A 20163-nucleotide genomic window follows, 5' to 3' on the forward strand; every position below is an offset into this window, starting at 1 on the left:
ATAACAGCAGGAAATTTGCCAAACTTCTACCACAAATGCTGAGTCTATTTTGAAGAGTATATTAATAGAGTATTTTGAAGAGTATATTAATAGAAATGGCTTCTGACTCTCCACACCATGTGGTGGTCAGTCTCCACAATGCCCCACCGCCCCAGGATCCTCGCCACCTGGCACTGACACCTTTGTAGAACCTTCCACAACTGTCACCAGGGCAGGTCTATGTGACCCACAGAATGTGGAAGTGATGGTATACGACTTCCAGGGTGTGAGGAAAAATTGTGGAAGACTTTGAAATTTATTGAGTTACCGAGTTAGCTTATCCATCTGGGTTGTCCCAGATGCTTTATCCATCTGGCTTAATTAACTGCCCTACAGCAAGGAATATGGGTGTAAAATAAATATAAGGAAGCTGCTGCTCACCCAAGTCACCCCTAGCTACCCTCCTCCCACCTTTTTTTCTAATACTTAAAATATCTAATGAAGTAATTTAAAGTGGTCAAGCTGTTGAACAGGTTCAAACAGTATCTAGATAGCCTACCATAATCCAATCCTCAGGCTCACTCAGAGAATCCAGTCCATGGAGGACACAGAGGAGAGAGGGAGGAGACAGGATTTTATTCTTGCCTAGAACTTAACATGTTGCTTGCAGGTTGGCAGCAGTCATAGAATCTTTTCTCAGGAGTGGATGCCCCTTGGAATCTCCTCCTATCTCGAATCCTTGGCCATTAACGGTTACTTAACATTGACCCAGACTGCAGGTTGCCTTGCCCCTCTGCACTCTGAAGGGCAATTCTCATAAGCCAAAAAAAATGTTACAGCCTTTACCAATACATTTTTTTTTTTTTTTTGAGACAGAGTTTCACTCTGTTGCCCTGGGTGGAGTGCCGTGGTCACAGCAACCTCAAACTCCTGGGCTCAAGCGACCCTTCTGCCTCAGCCTCCTGAGTAGCTGGGACTACAGGCATTCTCCACCATGCTCAGCTAATTTTTTCTGTTTTTGGTAGAGACGGGGTCTCGCTCTTGCTCAGGCTGGTTTCGAACTCCTGAGCTCAAATGATCCGCCCGTCTTGGCCTGCCAGAGTGCTAGGATTACAGGCATGAGCCACAGTGCCCGGCCTCACCAATACATTTTTGAAGCACTTAGTAAGTGCCTGAAATTGTATTAAAAGCTCATGATAGCCCTCTGAAATAGATGCCATTAATTACCTACATTTTATACATGAAGAAAATAAAGCTTTGAGAGATTAACTATCATGCCCAAGGGCACATAGTTCACAAGTGGCTGAACTGGGAACAAACCTAGATCTGCAAGGTCCTAACTACTACATATTTTGCTTTTAAGTATGGCACACTTGTGATGATGACCTCTAGCCCAGTTGAATTCAGAATTCGATGTAGCTAAATGAAAGAATAACATATAAAAGTTTCAATTCAATAAAATTGAAGGTTACATGTATGCCAGAAACAAACCGTATCATCATTTATACCTGCTATTTAAAGGATTCTTTGGGATGACATGTATTTTACTAACATCGGTTCTGATGTCATCTAAATGCCACTATGATCAGTTCCCAAGAAAGCAAAAAGGCAGAGAAAATAATATGGGTTTACAGAGCTAAGTACTACATATGGTAGAAACTAATCAAGATTCTGCCCTCAAACTTCTGGTGAACATTCATTTCAAAAGAAACTCAAGGAACTTTTTTGCATGCTGTGTATCTTTTTATATGTAAGTGAAAAACGTGAAGCTTCAAGTATGATTTAAAGGGTTAAGACTTCTTGACTGGACATGACAAAAATATCTCACCCTTCCTGTTGAAAGAATCATATAGTTAACATATATTACATATGTTAACATATCTAACATCCTAGATTGCAACAAAAATACAGGGGGAAAGGGGACAAAAGGCAAAAAAACAGGAAAAGTGATGTAACTTGATAAAGACAACTACATACTTCACTCATTAGCAACAATCTGGGGCCACCATAGTTCTCCTCTTTGTTGAGCTGCCAAATTTACCTTTGTACCAATGAAGTCAACATCCCAGTAAGGGGGAAAAATTGGCATACAGGGGTCTTACAGGAAAACAGTTATTCACAGTTTGGTTTCTCTAGCCTCAGGTATGCAGGATAATGCCCGAGTCAGAAAGCACATGTTACTGAGCAGCATTCTGCTTATGAAAACAGCCTTCCACTCCAAAACTATCTTATTTTCCACCCCACAGTAAACAGCTGCAAGGCTTTAAAGTCTGCTCAGCCCTTAACTAGAGTCACTCAGAGGCCTCTAAGACTGAGGGGATAGATCTGGCAGCCTACATTTGAAATGGAAGTGATGGTGTTAATTGCCAGTTTCCTGCCAAGAAGAATGTCTCATGTCTCTTGTATTCTAATCCAGGGGTCCACATTGTCCTTTTAAAAACTAAAAGTTATTTGGGCTTTGTTTGGACTATTTTCACTCTTCAGATTGTACTTGGCAGCAAGTGGGTGAATTCCACTGACCTGAGCTCACTTTTTAATTTTTTTTCATGTTTTCTTGATATTTTTGCCATGTTCAGAATTCATATGCAGCTGCAGGCAGGTGAAAACACACAGGATTCAACAACAGCTACAGACTTTAGAGAGAAAGCAATGCTGAAATACAGTAATGGAAGCACATACTCCAGGGGGAAAATAGAACCCCGCCCCATCCACAACCAATGATCCAATCTCTCTCCAGTCTTCCAAAACACCTAAGCATGACTAGGACGGTAGACACCCATGAGATAGAAAAACTTACACGAGAAAGAAGAAATCAGCCAGGTGTAAAGTGCAAAAGCCCCACTAAATATCCTACTTTAAGCAGAAAAGCACCAGCATTATCTCTAACAGGGAGCAAAGACCAAAAGAGATTCCAAAAGAAAATCTGCCTTGACTCCCAACATTCCAGACCTTATTAACATGAGGCAAATCACTGCAAACAAAAGACACCACTGCCAGCACGGCACCAGTAGATGTGGCCATGCCCTCCCAGACTCCCCACGCCCTCTAGGACAGACTCCAAGGACCCACAAATATTCACAATCTCAGACCTCTAGAGACAAAAGTACCATCCTAAACCTTAGTACAGTATTTTTTCTTATAATAATCACTATTATAATAAGTAAACTTTAATATTAATTTGCGGGAAACATCTGTGGTCTGATTCTAGTTTCTGAGCAGTGATCACAAAATATAGTAAGAGGAAAAAAAGGGAGGAACATCTGAGAAAAAATTAGAATACAAAAACCTGATAATAAATAATACTGTTTGAGTCAGAGAACAATTTGTGATCTCTGAAGGAGAAAGCACAAGAATAATATCCTCATTACTGGTTTTCAGTGTTACAACCAGAAACGATGACTCTATGTGGTGGAATTTAATCTAAAGTGTAACTGAGTCTTTGGATTGTCAACAATTTCAAAGATCAAATGCCAAAAGTATGCTGTATGTTCATTTTCTTCTATATTTGGAGTTCTTACCATTTTGTCCCAATTTTTCCCCATAGGGCACTATAAATTGCAAAGATCCTCACATGAGCTATTATCTATATGTTAGCAACACAAAAGGAACTCTCTCACCACTAGTATATGCTTATCATTATACAGATGCTACAAGGAATATGCTTCAACTTAATTCAAGTGTTCTAACTGAATGCCTCCTGTCCCCCCCCCTCCATTTATCATTTAAAATCTTAGTTAAAAACTGCTTGGCACTCAAAGGGCCAGTAGTTCTCGAATGCTCCTGTGCCTCATCATTACTTGGAGCACCTGATGCAGCACAAATTGCTGGGCTCCATCTCCAGATCCAGTAGGTCTAGAGCAGGCCATCAGGGCACAGGTCTTTACAAGCTCCTGTATGGTGCTAATGCTGATGGCCTGGGATCTGAGTAGCCTGGGCTTAGGCTAGGGCTAGATCCCTGAGAACGCCTTGTGGATGGTGACAAGGACCCAGGTTTCCTCCTCAAACCACAGGAGTGCTAACTCTATCTTCTTTCAGGGTACATGTATGTGCATGAACATGCATGTGTGTGATGGTGGTGGGTTGAAGGGATATTGTATTTAACTACAGAGATCCACAGACTGAAAAATAGAATCTGCTCATTGATAAGACTTTGAAAACCAAATACTAACTCAACAGTCCCCTACCTATTTGGCACCAGGGACCGATTTAATGGAAGACAATTTTTCCATGGCAGCAGGGGGATGGGGAGAGGATGGTGATGATGGGATGCGAGCAATGGGGAGAGGCTGTAAATATGGATGAAGCTTCACTGGCCTGCCACCCCCCCAGGTTTCACGGAAGACAGTTTTCCACAGATGAGGGGGGTGGGAGGGCGTGAGGGGGCACAGAGCTCTGCAGCCCAGTCCCCAACAGGCCGGCAGACCCTAACTCGCCCATTCATTTTACTGAAAAGGAAACTTAGGCCTAGTGAAATGATTTGTTCTATATCACAGAGTCCAAAACACAAACTATTCAATCTTATAATTTCATTATGTTTTTAGAATGTTCAAGTAATGTGTGAAGAAGACATCCTCACTCTTAGGGTAAGGCATGGAAAGGAGGGAGAGGTCAGTAGTGTCAACTGCACATGCCACATACTTTTATACACAATAAAGTATTTGGAATTGTGACTTTGCTCTCTGGATGTCCTCTTCCTCCCCCACCTCAACCTTACCCGCCTTCTCATACACAAACACGCATGCGTGTGCGCACACACACACACACACACACACACACACACACACACTATTGGTATTGCTTAGGTCTTTTCATGGTATTAGACAGTGGATTCTCAACATAGGATTATTATTTTTTACTCTAAATTCACACAATTCTTCCTAAAACAACACTAACAGCCTCCCTCTCCTTTCTGAGGCTATATGACAAAGGGGCTACAATTGGCTGAAAACTGGGGGGAGGGGGGAATTCAGTCAGAAACCTAGATGTTGACCCACTGTATTGCACTGAATAATTTCCTTACTATAAAATTGTATGCTTTGGTTTTGTCAAGAATAAAATGGAAGAAATGAAACTTCCTTCTCACTTAACAGAGCACCAGAAACTTCTTTAGCTTCTGGGATGAAAGGTAATACAACTATTTTAACTGGGTTTTGGCCACAAAACAGGCTCAAAGCCCAGCTCTTGCATAATATTCCACATACAAGAACACATTTTTCCATTCCTGTTCTTGAACATCTGTGGACTTGATGCCCAAGCACTGGTCTAAAATCAAATGCTGGGAGAGGGGAAAAGAGGGGGGCAAAAATTCTTGAAATATTTTGCCCTAACTTATGTGCCATTATAGTATCTTGGGCAGGGGCAGGCAGTCTTCACAGAGGCAATAATAACTGAGCTGGTTCTTGAAAGGCTGAGTTAGAGTTTGCTAGGAAGAGGACCTGGAAGGACAGGCCAAGAAAAGTTAGGTATAGTCATGAAATGTGGCAGAACACAGGGTGTCTAGGGGGAAATCTGAAGTGCCACAGGAAGCTAGCATGTGCCATGTCCAGCAATCCAGATGTCATTCTGTAGACAATCTTGAACACCACAGAGGTTCTTAAGGAGGGAATAATGTGTTATTTTATTTAAAACACTTTATTCACTCTGTCACGTGGGCTGGAGTACAGTGGCATGATCACAGCTCACAACATGTTCAGATCTGATTCAGGTGTCACCATAACATGGATGCGGGCTGGAGGGGGAAATGGATAACTACACATCTTAAAACATTTGGTGGCCCTTTTGGGAGGTCTCTTAAGGATCCGATGGAGCAAAGGGAATCACAGAAAATATATAAGGAGACACCAAGGACAGGGTCCATCATAAAGGATACCCCAAAAGGCCATCCACTGTAGTTCTCTTTCAAAGCTAGGAGGGTCACATAATGAGGTGACAAGAGGATGTGTGAAATCAGGCACCAATTCTTCTGCAGAGGCCCCCAGAATACATGGTGCATTTCTACCCCAGTGGCAACTTCTCTCAGGAGAGCTGGAAGCAACTTTCAAAGTCAGGAGTGCAGGGTTTTACCTTTGAAAATGTAAGAGGGGTCTAAGGAAAGGAAGGTGGGTTCTGGCTTACAGGAGAAGGGGCAAGGGGAAAGGCCCATCAGATGAGATAGTAGAGAGATGCCTGTTTTGGGGAGGAGATATCTTGGCTGAGAGATAATCCTATAATAACAAGAGTCCTGAGGATGAGGAAAATAATAAGAATATTCAAATAATAAGGGTTACCATTATATTAAGGTGTTAAAAACTAAGCTAGGCTAGTTTTAATATTTAATATGGGAATTAAAACACCTATTTTACAGATGAGGACAGACATTCAGGGAAAACTAAAAGCAAATAGCAAGAGCCAAAGCCCAATTCTAAGCCAAATACTGTTGTCTAATACCAATGTCCCAATTATTCTCAGGCCACATCACTCTATTAGCTCTAAGGGATTGCAAGGAAATAGGAATCCTATATTTCTGAGGGTACTGTGGAATTCTGTCATGCCTGTTTTCCTGGAGGTAATAATAAATGAAAGGAGTGGTTAGCCACAGAACAGTATCCTTGAGCAATACAGCAATTTGTTCCAGGAAGAGGAAATGGTACAATAGCTGCATGTGTTCAAACAGAAGGCTTGCTCTGGAAAACAAAGCAATTAAGAATACAGGGTTCATTTCACAAATATTTACTGAGTGCCTACTATGTGTCAGACATAGTACTAGAAAGGAGAGAATGGTGAATAAAACAGATAAAGTCCCTACCTCACACTGTGCACAGCTGAGTGAACTAGTTGTAATCATCCTTAATACTAGAAAAGTAGTTTTCACTCTTGGCTGACAATTATCCCCAATGGAAGTTTGATTAAAAAACAAACAAAAAAACCACTACATGATGCCAAAAACATGCCAAAACATGATGTCAAAACTGGTAAGAAGATTCTGATTTAGTACATCTGACATGAGGTCCCCAGGTCTCTATTGTTTTTGAAGTTTCACCAGTGTTCCCAAAGCACAGTTAACCAAGAACCAGCACTTAAGAGAATAATTAATTTATCTCCATATTTTTAATATGGTTGTTTTTATTAACATAAGTTGTCTGATTCTTTTATGTGTGCTTAGTTTTACCACAGGACCAGGTACAAATTTAACATTTTTTTTTTAACATTTGCTCCTTGTAAGTAGTAAAAAGGTAAAAAGCTTTAATAGATTCAATCAAATGCAAGGAAATTATAAAGTAAAAAGGTTGGCTTACTCTGGAAATGAAGACAACTTAAGCTAAGTAGAATATAGAAAAATACCAAACATAGCATGCCATGGTTAAGCATGTATCCTATTCTTGTACAAACTCCATATGAGCCTAAACAGGTATATCATACTAGCATTAACTGTAGTTTAATATTAATCAGGCACTATTGTAAATTGAAAAGTTATTTAAGAAATTAGTTACTGAATACAGAAGTCAGTTGCAGTAAACTCCGACAGGAGATATACTGGAAGAATGCTCGCATTTATGACAGCAGAAAGCAGTCTTTTGGAATCCTCTGAGCCAACAACCACATTCTGAGGCAGACAGGCAGACACAACTGAAACGTTATGAGCAACAGAATGGACTCCATGAACAAGAGGTGCTTTAATGTTTGCCTACTCCACCAAACACACATTTTCCTCTTTGCTTTGACAATCAGGAGGCTCAGAACCAAATATATGGCCCACATTAAGCAACTCTACAGCAATCTTTCACACAGTCTTATTCATGGCTTCACCTTATTTGTCCTCAGTCCCTTCTGATATTTATTATTTTTGAATAGACTATTTTTTAGAAGACTTTTAGGTTCACAGCAAAACTGGCAGGAGGAACAAAGAGTTCCAATACGCACTCCTGCCCCACTCGTGCACAGCCTGCCTCATCTATCAACACTCCCACCCAAGTGTACATTTGTTACAACTGATGGACCTTCAATGGCGCAGCATTATCACCCGAAGTCCACAGTTTACATTGGGATCACTCTTGGTGTTGTACATTCTATGGGTTTGGACAAATGTGTAATGACATGTAGCCACCATTACAGTATCATAGAGAATAGTTTCACTGCCAGAAAAATCCTCTGCATCTTGCCTATATCCTCCTCATTCTCTTCTTATTCCTGGCAACTACTAATCTTTTTACTATTCCCATAGTTTTACCTTTTCCAGAATGTCATAGAGTTGGAATCAGACAGTATGCAGCCTCTTCAGATTGGCTTCTTTTACTTAGTAATATGCATTTAAGGTTCCTCCATGTCTTTCCATGGCTTGATAGCTCATTTCTTTTTAGTACTGTATAATATTCTACCTTGTCTGGACGTACTATAGTTTATTTATCTATTCACCTACTGAAGGACATCTTAGTTGCTTCTAAGTTTTTGACAATTATGAATAAAGCTGCTACAAACATTTGTGTGCAAGTTTTTGTGTAATATAAGTTTTCCACTCATTTGGGTAAACATTTTTTTTTATCCAATACATAAATTCCCTCAGATTCTTATTGAAATGAGTGATAGTGAATAAAATAATATCCCATCTCGGCCGGGCGCTGTGGCTCACGCCTGTAATCCTAGCTCTTGGGAGGCCGAGGCGGGCGGATTGCTCAAGGTCAGGAGTTCAAAACCAGCCTGAGCAAGAGCGAGACCCCGTCTCTACTATAAATAGAAAGAAATTAATTGGCCAACTGATATATATATATATAAAAAATTAGCCGGGCATGGTGGCGCATGCCTGTAGTCCCAGCTACTCGGGAGGCTGAGGCAGAGGGATCACTCGAGCCCAGGAGTTTGAGGTTGCTGTGAGCTAGTCTGACGCCACGGCACTCACTCTAGCCTGGACAACAAAGCGAGACTCTGTCTCAAAAAAAAAAAAAAAAAAAAAAATATCCCATCTGATTGTTTGTTTCATGGTTAAACCACATGAAGAGTAGCACTTTAGGTGATTTTGAGGAGGCAATAACGAGATGAGAAAAGGAGCAACAAACCACAAACTAAACTCGTTCTCCTTTTCATCATGAAACACATGTTCCAAGAAGCCCGGGGCAAAAGTGATCTCACTATTACCCAACAAAATAATATGTCTTCTACACAATACCAAAAACCAAGGGTACTCCAAATACTTTCTCTCTCATGAAATACAATGCCAAAATGCTTATAAATATATTCACTTATGTTAACAACCACTTTGGTATACAACCACTTTGGTATAGATTTCAATGCAAATCCATTTCCTCTTTTCCAACTATTATATTAAAATACAGAACAGCTTATATATTTAGATATATGTGATACGAAATAACTATGTATAAGAAAGGTATTTACTTTTGCCAAAGTTAATCCATAACTGCATTAATTTTTGTGGTAGCTTCAACATGTTTCATCTTATTTAACTTCCCTTATCACCTTTTTGCCCTTAATGTTTACTTAAATTTATTAATCTGCTCTATTATATGTATCTATCATCTGCCTTAAATCACTTTTAGTGTAAGGCAGGGCAAAAATTATTAAAGAATAAGTCAAATAATCAAAGTACTTCAAAATTCATAAGCTTTCTGAACAGCTTATACATTCTTTTTTGGACAAAATTTCTCTTTAGGAAAACCTATCCCTAATTTTTTGGTGTGAATTCTATTATATAGATATGGCCTAAGTGTTAATAAGCTAATCTCAAACTTAGATATTATAGTAGCATTTGACTAAAAATTATGGTATCATTTGACTAGAAATTAGATATTTAAAAGCCTCTTGAACCTTCAGTCTCTTTTATATGACACTTGTTTATGTTTTGTTTAATAATTATAATGTATAACTACAAAAAATTTAGAAAATAAAGGTAAGAATAAAGAACAAAATTAAAAATACATGACACATTCACTCAGAGAAACTGCTGTTCACGTTTCACTGTATCTTACTATTTCTGATTCTCATACTACAATTCACTAATCTAAATAACAGTGGGGGAAATGTTGATGCCAACGTCTGGTTTTACCTAACTTTCCTGGCTCCTGTCAGAGGCTGTCATCCCTAACAATCAAATACATACAACTTCCACCTTTTTCATTCACAAATACATTCTCACAGACACAGTCCCTGTTTCTACCTGGATGAAATGCAGTAAAGAATCAGTAGGTGTAATGAGAATCATAATCAGTTCTTTTCCTGTCTTTTATAGTTGGTCATGTCTTTGTTATCTAGCAATTTATAGCTGGTTACTATATAGACTCACCTACCTAATCAAATGTTACCCTCTTTTGCTTCACTTAAATAAGTCTTCCCTATGTCTATATAAAAAGCCTGTTGTTTTTTCCTCCTGTGACATCAAAATAGGTTGTGTCTAAATTTCACTGCAAAACTTCATTTAAAACACATATATCTTCCTCCCACATCAATTGATCTATAGCCACAAGATTAATCTACAAAAAAATATATGCCCTTCTAAGCCAATGTCTCTCTGTCTATATGTGGTAGCCCTTATTCCTCCATCACATTCTTGGTCTATGAATACTTCATTCAGGATACAAAAGGTGGCATTAAACAATAACTGATGCCTGAAACTAAACAGAAATATATTCCTGTTATAAAACAATAAATTTTAGTACATTGTGGAAGTAATTATATCTGGTTTCATAAGATATAATTATTTTGAGATTTAAATTAGCCTACACTTAGAAAAATTATTTTATTTTTAATTTCTTCCACATCTATTTAGAGTAAAACAAAAGAAGTAGGCCAATGTACAAACACTTTTAGATACTTGTAATTGAGATTAAATGGAAAGTTACATGGCACATGTGACCAAAAAGTAGTATTAATAAAAAATAAATGATGCAATATTCTTTCCTTTCTAAGAAACAGATCGGAGAAGGTCTACCCCATCATTCTTAACAGAAAAACTAACCACCATGAAATAATGTTCTTATGTAAAAGATGCTTCTTTTAGGATGTCCCCATCCCAATAATTCACTCTTTATGGCAAACGTCTCCAGCATTACCTTGTAAGTCTGAATCATTTGACTTCGGACTGCTTCTTGCTCGCCGCTCTGTTTTCTTAATTCCCGGCCCTCCACCGCTGCCGCCTCCGCCACTGCCACCACTGTGGCCCTTCCCATAGCCATTGTACACTGTTGTGCAGTTGCTTTTGTAGATAGAAGACGGAGGACTATTGAGGCGGTTCTGACGATCAATCTGGCGGTCTTTGAGTTTTTTGTGCGGAGGCTTGCTGTACTGGTCTTCTCGGGTAATGTAGCTTGACATTCCATACAGTGGTATAATTTCTAAAATGAATGATTATGACAAATGCAAGCTCAGTCTACATTTTCAATAATGAATTATTAAACAGTCAAATGATCTGGAGAAACAAGTCTAAAGCCTCTGAAGAAACAAGTCTAAAGTATAAAAGAAGTTTGAAGCATTACTAAATACAGCATAAAAATATTTTTAAGACAGTGTTTTATACATTATATACTTAAAGTATTCCCATTCACTTCTAACCAATCAAGGAATTAATTAATCATTAAAAACTGTGTTCAGAAATTTTCTATAAATTAAGGAGAATACTGAAAATAAGGTTATTATCCTCCAAGAGTTCATATTCTAGTTGAATTTGTAACTAAGTTGGATTTTACCTGTCAAAATGTTTTTAGTAGTTGCAATACGTGAAAAAGTTAGAAAAAAATAAAATATTGCCTTTAAAAGTATACTTAGAATCAAGATACTTAAAAGTATACTTATCCTTGTAGACAGAATAACATTTCTATTGGAAAATATACAGCAACCAGAATATAAAGAGTTGTTTGTGGCATTCAAAATAGTCAACATTGGATGAAAACTTACTAAAATAATGAAATGAGAAATTTCCATTAAAAATAATTAAAGTTCACAGAATGAGGCGAAATGTTCAAGGAGAAAGTATTGGGGTAAATAAAAGCCATCTCTGCAATCTGGTGTCACACATAATAAGCTGTGGTGTCAAATTGCTCTCTTGGAGTAACAGGGGGTAAGACAAAAGTAGAATGTCAGCTGGCTTCACTACGCATATTTTCAAGTAGCCCAAGAGAAAATGGAAGCCTGCAAAATAATCTTATGATCTTAGAGGAAAAATTTATTTAAATTTAAATTTTTAGGCCAGGCGCTGTGGCTCACGCCTGTAATCCTAGCTCTTGGGAGGCCGAGGCGGGCGGATTGCTCAAGGTCAGGAGTTCAAAACCAGCCTGAGCAAGAGCGAGACCCCGTCTCTACTATAAATAGAAAGAAATTAATTGGCCAACTGATATATATATATAAAATTAGCCGGGCATGGTGGCGCATGCCTGTAGTCCCAGCTACTCGGGAGGCTGAGGCAGAAGGATCACTCAAGCCCAGGAGTTTGAGGTTGCTGTGAGCTAGGCTGACGCCACGGCACTCACTCTAGCCTGGACAACAAAGTGAGACTCTGTCTCAAAAAAAAAAAAAAAAAAAAAAAAAATTTAAATTTTTAAATCAGTTTGAAATTACAGTTAGGCATGAATTAAAATGACAAAGCATAACATAGAGATTAGGCCTTTATATCTTTATAAGAAAAAGGGTTCCCCATCTACAGAGTGACCACACAAATTATCATCCAACTCTGAACACTTCCGAGAGTAAAAAGGGAGGACCACTCATAATTTCTCCAAGACAAGAGACATAAACCAGGACTGTCCCAGGCACAGCACAAATGTATGGTTGCCCTAAGTAACTTAACAACTAATGTTTCAATTGTTCAGTGGTAAAGCTCCAAAAGACTTTGGACTCCAGGTGGACTCCAGTATGTAAGATGTTTAAAAACAAATCTTCACAAGATAGTTTGAGCTGAAAATGTGTAAAAACAAATACAACTCCATTTAGAGAGCATATAACAAAATAAACTATGCCAAAATATACCAGAGGATAATATATGTTCTAAATGCCATAATGCATTACAATGTAGATTTAAAATATTCACCATGAACACTAAATAAAATAATCTTTAAAACATGTTGAACACTTTTTTAACTCTTATGGTTTGAGAAACTAATGTTTAAATTGCTTTGGGGTACGCACACTAACAACTAAGGTAAGAATATATAAATGGCTTTTTATTTATAAGGCAAAGAGATTTTGTTTTACTACTTTAATTTGAAATCAATGAAGGTACTTTTATTTGTACATATGGCTCTATGTTATTTTAATGAAATGAGAGCAAAATACATGATAAGATGAAGGGACTACAATTTTGTTTAATTCTAATGATGATTTAAATGATACTGCTGTCTTGCCTAAAATTGCAAAGGACACCATTACAAACAGTAACTATAATGTACATCCCACTAACAGACTGCTAAAATAAGGCAGGTCAGACATGTATCATCAAGCCATGAGTCAGTAGCCAAGGCTATTTACAATGTCACCATAACTCAAATGCAGCCAGAAAACCCTGAGAAATACTCAATTATTTAATGTATATTGTGTCAAAGCACTGAATACTTTTTTGAGATAGGGTCTTGCTCTGACACCCAGGCTGGAGTGCAGCTACAGATCATAGCTCACTGAAGCCTGAAATTCCTGGGCTCAAGCGATCCTCCTGCCTCTCAGCCTTCCAAGTAGCTGGGACTACAGGTGTGTGCCACCATGCCTGGTTAATTTTTTTATTTTTATTTTTTGTAGAGACAGGGTCTCACTATGTTGCGTGGCTTATCTTAAACTCTCAGTCTCAAGCAATCCTCCTGCCTCAGCTTCCCAAAGTGCTAGGATTACAGGTGTGAGCCATTGCATCCAACCTACTTTTTAAAATATTATAGTGAACTAAATTTTTTCAGTTTTTTCAGTAGGAAGTTAATGATGCTGCTAAGAAATCAAAGTATTTATTTCATGTTTTGCTATCATCTCCCAACACCCTGTTATGAAAAAGTACCTGATTAATTTGAATCATGTTAAATTTCTGACTACTAAGAAAAAAAAAATCAAATTTTATCCCTAAGTTATAACAAGATATTTCACTCACAATGCCCATCTTCATTTTATTTTGTTAATAAGAAAAAATTACTTTGTCTAAAAGCTTAGAATGTAAACAAGAAAAAAAAGGAAATAAAAATTTAAAAACATTACAATGTGAGATGAACATGCAGGGAAATATACATATAATTGATAAGAGAAAGTAAGGTGATAACTTGCTAAAAAAATTCTATAGTGTATTTCTTATACAATTTATCTGAACCAACATAGTAAATGTCTGTAGCAGTAAAATGCTTCAATTCACAGATTCAGAAAAAAAAAATCACTTTACAAAGCCCTAGAGGTTAAAGTCTAATTTTTACCGTCACTTATCTAGTTTCTTAGTATCCAATTTGATAGAGAAGGGCTTAGACTAAACCAACAAGGCCAAAACTTTAAAAAGATATGATGTTGATAACTCTGAGGCTCTTTTCCATTTCAAGGTAAGTATTTGTGTAACAGCCAGTGAAATTGTGGCTGCACTAATGGCTAGTCTTAAACTAAAAACAGGTTTGGAAGGGCCACGTCAACAGTGAGGGGATTTTTGAGTTCTGCCAAGATCACAACATAGGCCATTCAGGAAACCCAAAGGTTTTTCAGATTTCACAATCTTCTAACATTGGAAATGGAGCACAAAACGCCTTTCAATTTCCCTTTACTGGAGCCAAAGTACCACATCAGGTCACTCTCAAATACAAGCATGCTAACAGGACACGTGGACATAGGACAGATCACTGCCTCTTTTTAAAAATAAAAAGTGGCTATCTCATTCCTTGATATCTGTGGGGTGGATATGGGGGACAGAATTTGGGAAAATAGGAAGGAAAAAAGAGTTACAACTCACAAAGTAATTTTTCCAAAACACAATTCAGGACAAAGGAAGCTAGGAATTTCCTGTGAGTTTTATACAGCAGATAGTATAGATCCCTTTCTACTATGCTTATTACAGAAGAAACAAAGGGCTCTGTTAAACTATTTAAGTGCTATTACCAGTTTCAACAGCTCCCAATGCCAGCAATAATCTACTCACCTTGCTCACCGTATATTGTGGGGGGAAGATGATGCTGAGGAAAAAACTGAGGCGGCATGTCTCCAGGTCCAGTAACAGGTGGGTAGTAAGTCGTGGGTGAATTATGAATAAAATGTGGGTGGTGAGTCAGGTAGGGGGGTAGGTGATGGGTGGGAGACATGGCTGAGGGGTAACTTGGGGGATAACATTCAGGAGACTGGGGTGTGACCACCACCCGGCGGACTCCAGTATTGTCTTCAATCACCTAAACAAAAAAAAAAGCAAAAGGAAAGAATGTAATACATATTATTAGTATCCTGTGAATATATGCAGTATTAATAATGTCCCCTTTCATTTTAATTTTCTCTGCCCTCATAGAAAAAAAATTAATGCATATTATATTCTGGTTCTAATTCAAACAGTTAAATGAGCTCTAGAAGTAATAACATTTAACTATTAATATTTATAAAAATAAACTATTCATCAACCACTAATTCTGATCCCACGAAACCTTTTGGAGAGACCAATAGCTTGACAATAAATCTAATTTTTGTCAAAATTTTCACTGGCTTCATCTAAAACAAGGGAATTTAATGTGCTTAAACTGATTTTAGGAATGACTCTGAATATGGAATATAACTATCTATATAGCCTTTCTAGGCCACATAACGAGTTCTTCAAGGGCTGAGCTTCCAGATCTGCCTGACAGCATTCTACTCCATTTCTGCTTTAATACACACAGTTCCATTATCATAAGATCTTAAGGAATCAAAGGGGCACAAGCCATAGAAGTGCCATAAAAGATCATTTAATCTGGGACTAAGGATGTGGATTAAATGAAGGGATTCTGACCAATGAAAAGCTTGAGCAATCCCAAGTCAAGACGGACACCCTTGCTCCCAAGCTGTCCTGACAACGTAATAAGTGCTGCGAAGGAAGATGCTCTGAAGGGCAGCCAGGTACCAGCAGAAGAAGTCAATCAATATCCTGCCCATACTTCCTCCAAATGTGTTTTAATTCACCCATGAAAGGCAACTAAGGCAGTGCAGTGCCAATATTCACTGCCTCTGTGGCCAACATCATGCTACCTGCTCTAAAAACAATTTGGTGAGACACAAGAAATAAGTAATACAACAGACATCATAACTAAAAGGTAAAGCTGTGGGCTACAGAGAATGACAGCATGAGTTGGGAGAATCAGGAAAGGCTTCAAGGACTTTAAGAATTGGTAGGTTTGGGACAGCTGAGAGATGGCCTCTGGGTCAGGGCCCTATGAAGAAGGGGACATAGAGTGAACCTGGAAGCCAGAACCAGGCTGCCAAGGAGAGACTCCAGCTAGTGTAATCAAATATTTGAGACAATCGTGCACACACTTGACAAGAGGTTTCGTTTTTCAAAAAACAAAACAAAACAGACAATTGAACTTTTATATTGAAATGGATTTTTCATTACACCTCAGGAGGTTGATTACAGGCCAAAATAAAATAACTTAATTGTGTCTGAAACATTCTAACAACAAAAAAACCATACTTAGCTTCATTTTTTAAAAATATTACTTAAGCCAAACTGGCAAGTCTATCAATGTTTAGGCTTCACTTCAGTGTACAAGACAGGTTTAGTTTGAATTAACAACCATTAATCTTTCTGTTGAGAAAACAAGGCTGGCCCAGCAGCTTACACCTGTAATCCTAACACTTTAGGAGGCCAAGGTGGTAGGATTGCTTGAGGCCGAGACCAGACTGAGCAACAGTGAGACCTATCTCTACAAAAAATAGAAAAATTTAGCCAGGCATGGTGGCACATGTCTGTAGTCCCAGCTACATGAGAGGCTAAGGCAGGAAAATCACTTGAGCCCACAAGTTTGAGGTTGCAGCGAGCTACGATGATGCCAGTGCACTCTAGCCTGGGCTACAGAGCAAGACCCTGTCTCAATAAAAAGTGAAGAAGAGATAAGGACGACATAAATCTTTATATTCATTAATAGACCTAACATACATATTTCTACTATTTTAATAGTTCACATTAACTCCTTAAAAATAAGATTCCTAGTCATACTCCCTACTAAAGCCCAGGACATAGGGACATAGCTTTATATGTGTTCTTTAATAAATGTAACCCCTTCTGGGCCTTGGCAAGCTAATCACACTAACCTCATGTATGAATTTACGGCTGCTGGCTGCTAATTTTTAAGTGAATGTAAAAGGGGTGCTTAAACCAAGGCAAAGGAAATTCTCATGCATGTATTAATAATTATCAAAGCAACTTTTTTTTTTCTTTTGAGACAGGGTCTTACTTGTCACCCAGGCTAGAGTGCAGTGGCATGATCACAGCTCACTGTAGCTTCAAACTCCAGGACTCAGGCAATCCTCCTGCCTCAGTCTCCCAAGTAGTAGCTGGGACTACGGGCATTAGAATGCATGGCAGGAGTATGCTGTTGCACAGAACGCTATGTACAATTTTAGTATAAATATGTTACAGATTTTTTTAACCATCTGATACAAACAATGCATTATTCTACAGTGTCTTCTTTCCCTCCCCACCCCCAACCAGCTATTAAGGAAAAAGTAAGGCACATTCCAGATGTTTCTCTTTCATGGAAACTTTATTCAGTTCTGGAAGCTCCACAGAAGCATTTATTTTCTAGAAGTTTACAACTTTTATTCTTTCATTCAATGTAAAACTTTTGATAGGCAACCAGCCACACAGACTTGACTGATGAAGTAAAACAAGAACAGGGCTCTTACTAGATACAAAAAACGCTTCAGACTTTTAAATAGGAATAGTTATAATCAATAAGATTTATTTTCATCATTTTATTATATAATTTCTGACTTATTAAAACAAAGTGGTTTTAAAAATAAGTTCATCAAAAAGTACTAACAAAGACAAGAATTCCAATCAAGGGGAATAAAAATAAAAATAAAGATGTTATAGAGATAAAAGTTTATCTTTTTATATAAAAATAAATTTCTAGTACTTAAAAAATTAATAAATGTTAATCTGAAATATAAGTTACCCTTCAAACACACACTCCCCACTAAAGGTTTCTAGTTAGAAAACTAAGTAGCTTTTGGAAACCACAAATAGCCTGCACATATAAAAATTGTTTGACAGCCCCATTTTTAATTATCTCAAATTATTCTGTGGTATTTGTAAAAGACATTTACATACACAAGCATTAATGAAACACTTTCAGAAACCTGCTCTTACCAAACCCAAGTCTATTTTATCATTAAAAAGATGTATTTTAAAAACAAGTATTAATTCTGAAATAAGTAGAAACAATTATCAAAAATATGTGCTGAATATTTTATCATTTTTCTATAACATAAACTGCAATATGTTTTAGTTACAAATTCGGTTTTGATCTATATCTAAGGATATTATGCCTATGTTCCCCTCAAAGAATAAGAAAGTCTAAGGACCATAATCATAAATGCACAAAATAATAAGCAACTTAGAAACAGTAACAGCAACAGTCTTTGTTTAATAAAGATGATTCATAAATAAATATATTACTGTAGTAAAAGAATTTTGACATCAGAAAAAGTTCAGTCCAAAAGTCCTGAGGCAACAAAATATGCCTTCAATCTTCATAGATGACTACGGAAAAGACATTCATTTCCTTTTGAGGGGTATGAAATAGTGACTGTGACAACATCCAGAGACAGACAAATCACCTGTTTTCAATTCACCAATTATTTCCTGACAAGTACTATGTACCAAATGCTGGGTATTCAAAGGTGAGAAAAAATCGGTGATAAATAGTAAAACTCATCTACACTGCCTAAAAAAATATTATGAAGAGAGAATTAGACTAATTACTAATAAGTGCTATTACAGACATCAGAACAAAGTCTTGCGGTTTCAGAAATCAGGACAAAGTATTCTTCATGTTGGTTTTTTCCAGTTCTATGACTTACCAGAATAGTCACTCATGTGTCTTCTCCAGAGAAGCACAGAACCTGGGAAAAGACTGTTGTGCCAGGTTCTCAGACTGCTACCTATTATGGGCTGAATTATGTCCCAAAAGTTGTATGTTGAAGTCCTAATACTCAGTACCTCAGAGTGTGACTGTATTTGGAGATTAGACCTTTAAAAGAGGTAATTCAGGTAAAATGAGGTTATATATGGACGATTCCTAATCCAATATGACCATTATCTATATAAAAAGAAGCTGGGCGAGGTGGCTCACACCTATAATCCTAGCACTTTGGGAGGCCAAGGCAGGAGGATCACTTTAGCTCAGGAGTTCCAGACCAGCCTGAGTAAGCGAGACCCCGTCTCTACTAAAAATAGAAAAATTAGACAGCTGTGGTGGTGCTCGCCTGTGGTCCCAGCTACTAGTGGGGCTGAGGCAGGAGGATCACTTGAGCCCAGGAGTTTGAGGTTGCAGTGAGCCACAATGATGCCACCATACTCTACCTAGGGCCAAAAGAAGACTCTGTCTCAAAAACAAACAAACAAACAAAGAGGCGATTAAGAAACAGAGAAAGAAGACCATGTGAAGACAGTAAAGGTAGGTGGCCATCAGGCCTTAGAAGAAACCAACCAAGCCCACTGACACCTTGATCTTAAACCTCTAGCCTCCAGAATTGTGAAAAAATAAATGTCTATTGTGTAAGCTTTCCAGTCTATGTTACTTTGTTATGGCAGCCCTAGCAAACTAACATACCCAACCTATCAGAGCCTCAGAGCATGAAGGTTGAATTCAACTTCCTTCTACCTTAAGTTCTATAAGCTTTATCTGCTTTAAAACAAACAAACAAATGCATCTCTTTTAAAAAGTGATGCATTTATATTCTGTGAACAAACACTCAGCCATCTTCCTTGGGTTAAGGAAGAAAGTCTGATGGCAAATAGCTAGTTTTAGTTCTTTGTCTTTTTGTCCAGTTCAGTACAGATTTACTGAAATCTTTTATGTATCTAAGATTTGTGCTATCCTGTGACCTAGAAACAAGGACAAGTGGCTGGAGAACAAGGCACAAAATGTTAAACAGGGAGAAATTTTGGTCTGTCTTATACGAGTGTTTTGATAAGTATGACAAAGAGAACAATTAAAAAAAAATGAAATAGGCTGGAGTCAACAGCAAGTGGGAGAGTTCCTAGAAGCACGTGGCGTTGCAGAAGCATGGGAGCAG

General features: G+C 37.9%; 1 protein-coding gene across 2 annotated transcripts in view; it reads right to left on the bottom strand.

The window, feature by feature from the left end:
* Positions 1–20163, bottom strand: part of FNDC3B (fibronectin type III domain containing 3B) — a 329131-nt gene that overhangs the window by 132116 nt on the left and 176852 nt on the right. For both annotated transcript variants that reach the window (XM_012736403.2, XM_012736402.3), the window contains exons 5-6: positions 15044–15287; positions 11016–11297 (exon numbers count right to left, since the gene is read on the bottom strand). In XM_012736403.2, the coding sequence (XP_012591857.1) occupies positions 11016–11297; positions 15044–15287 (526 nt within the window). The remainder of the gene's footprint in view (positions 1–11015; positions 11298–15043; positions 15288–20163) is intronic.

This window comes from Microcebus murinus, chromosome 1 (assembly GCF_040939455.1).
Source record: "Microcebus murinus isolate Inina chromosome 1, M.murinus_Inina_mat1.0, whole genome shotgun sequence".
NCBI classification, from domain to species: Eukaryota; Metazoa; Chordata; class Mammalia; order Primates; family Cheirogaleidae; genus Microcebus; species Microcebus murinus.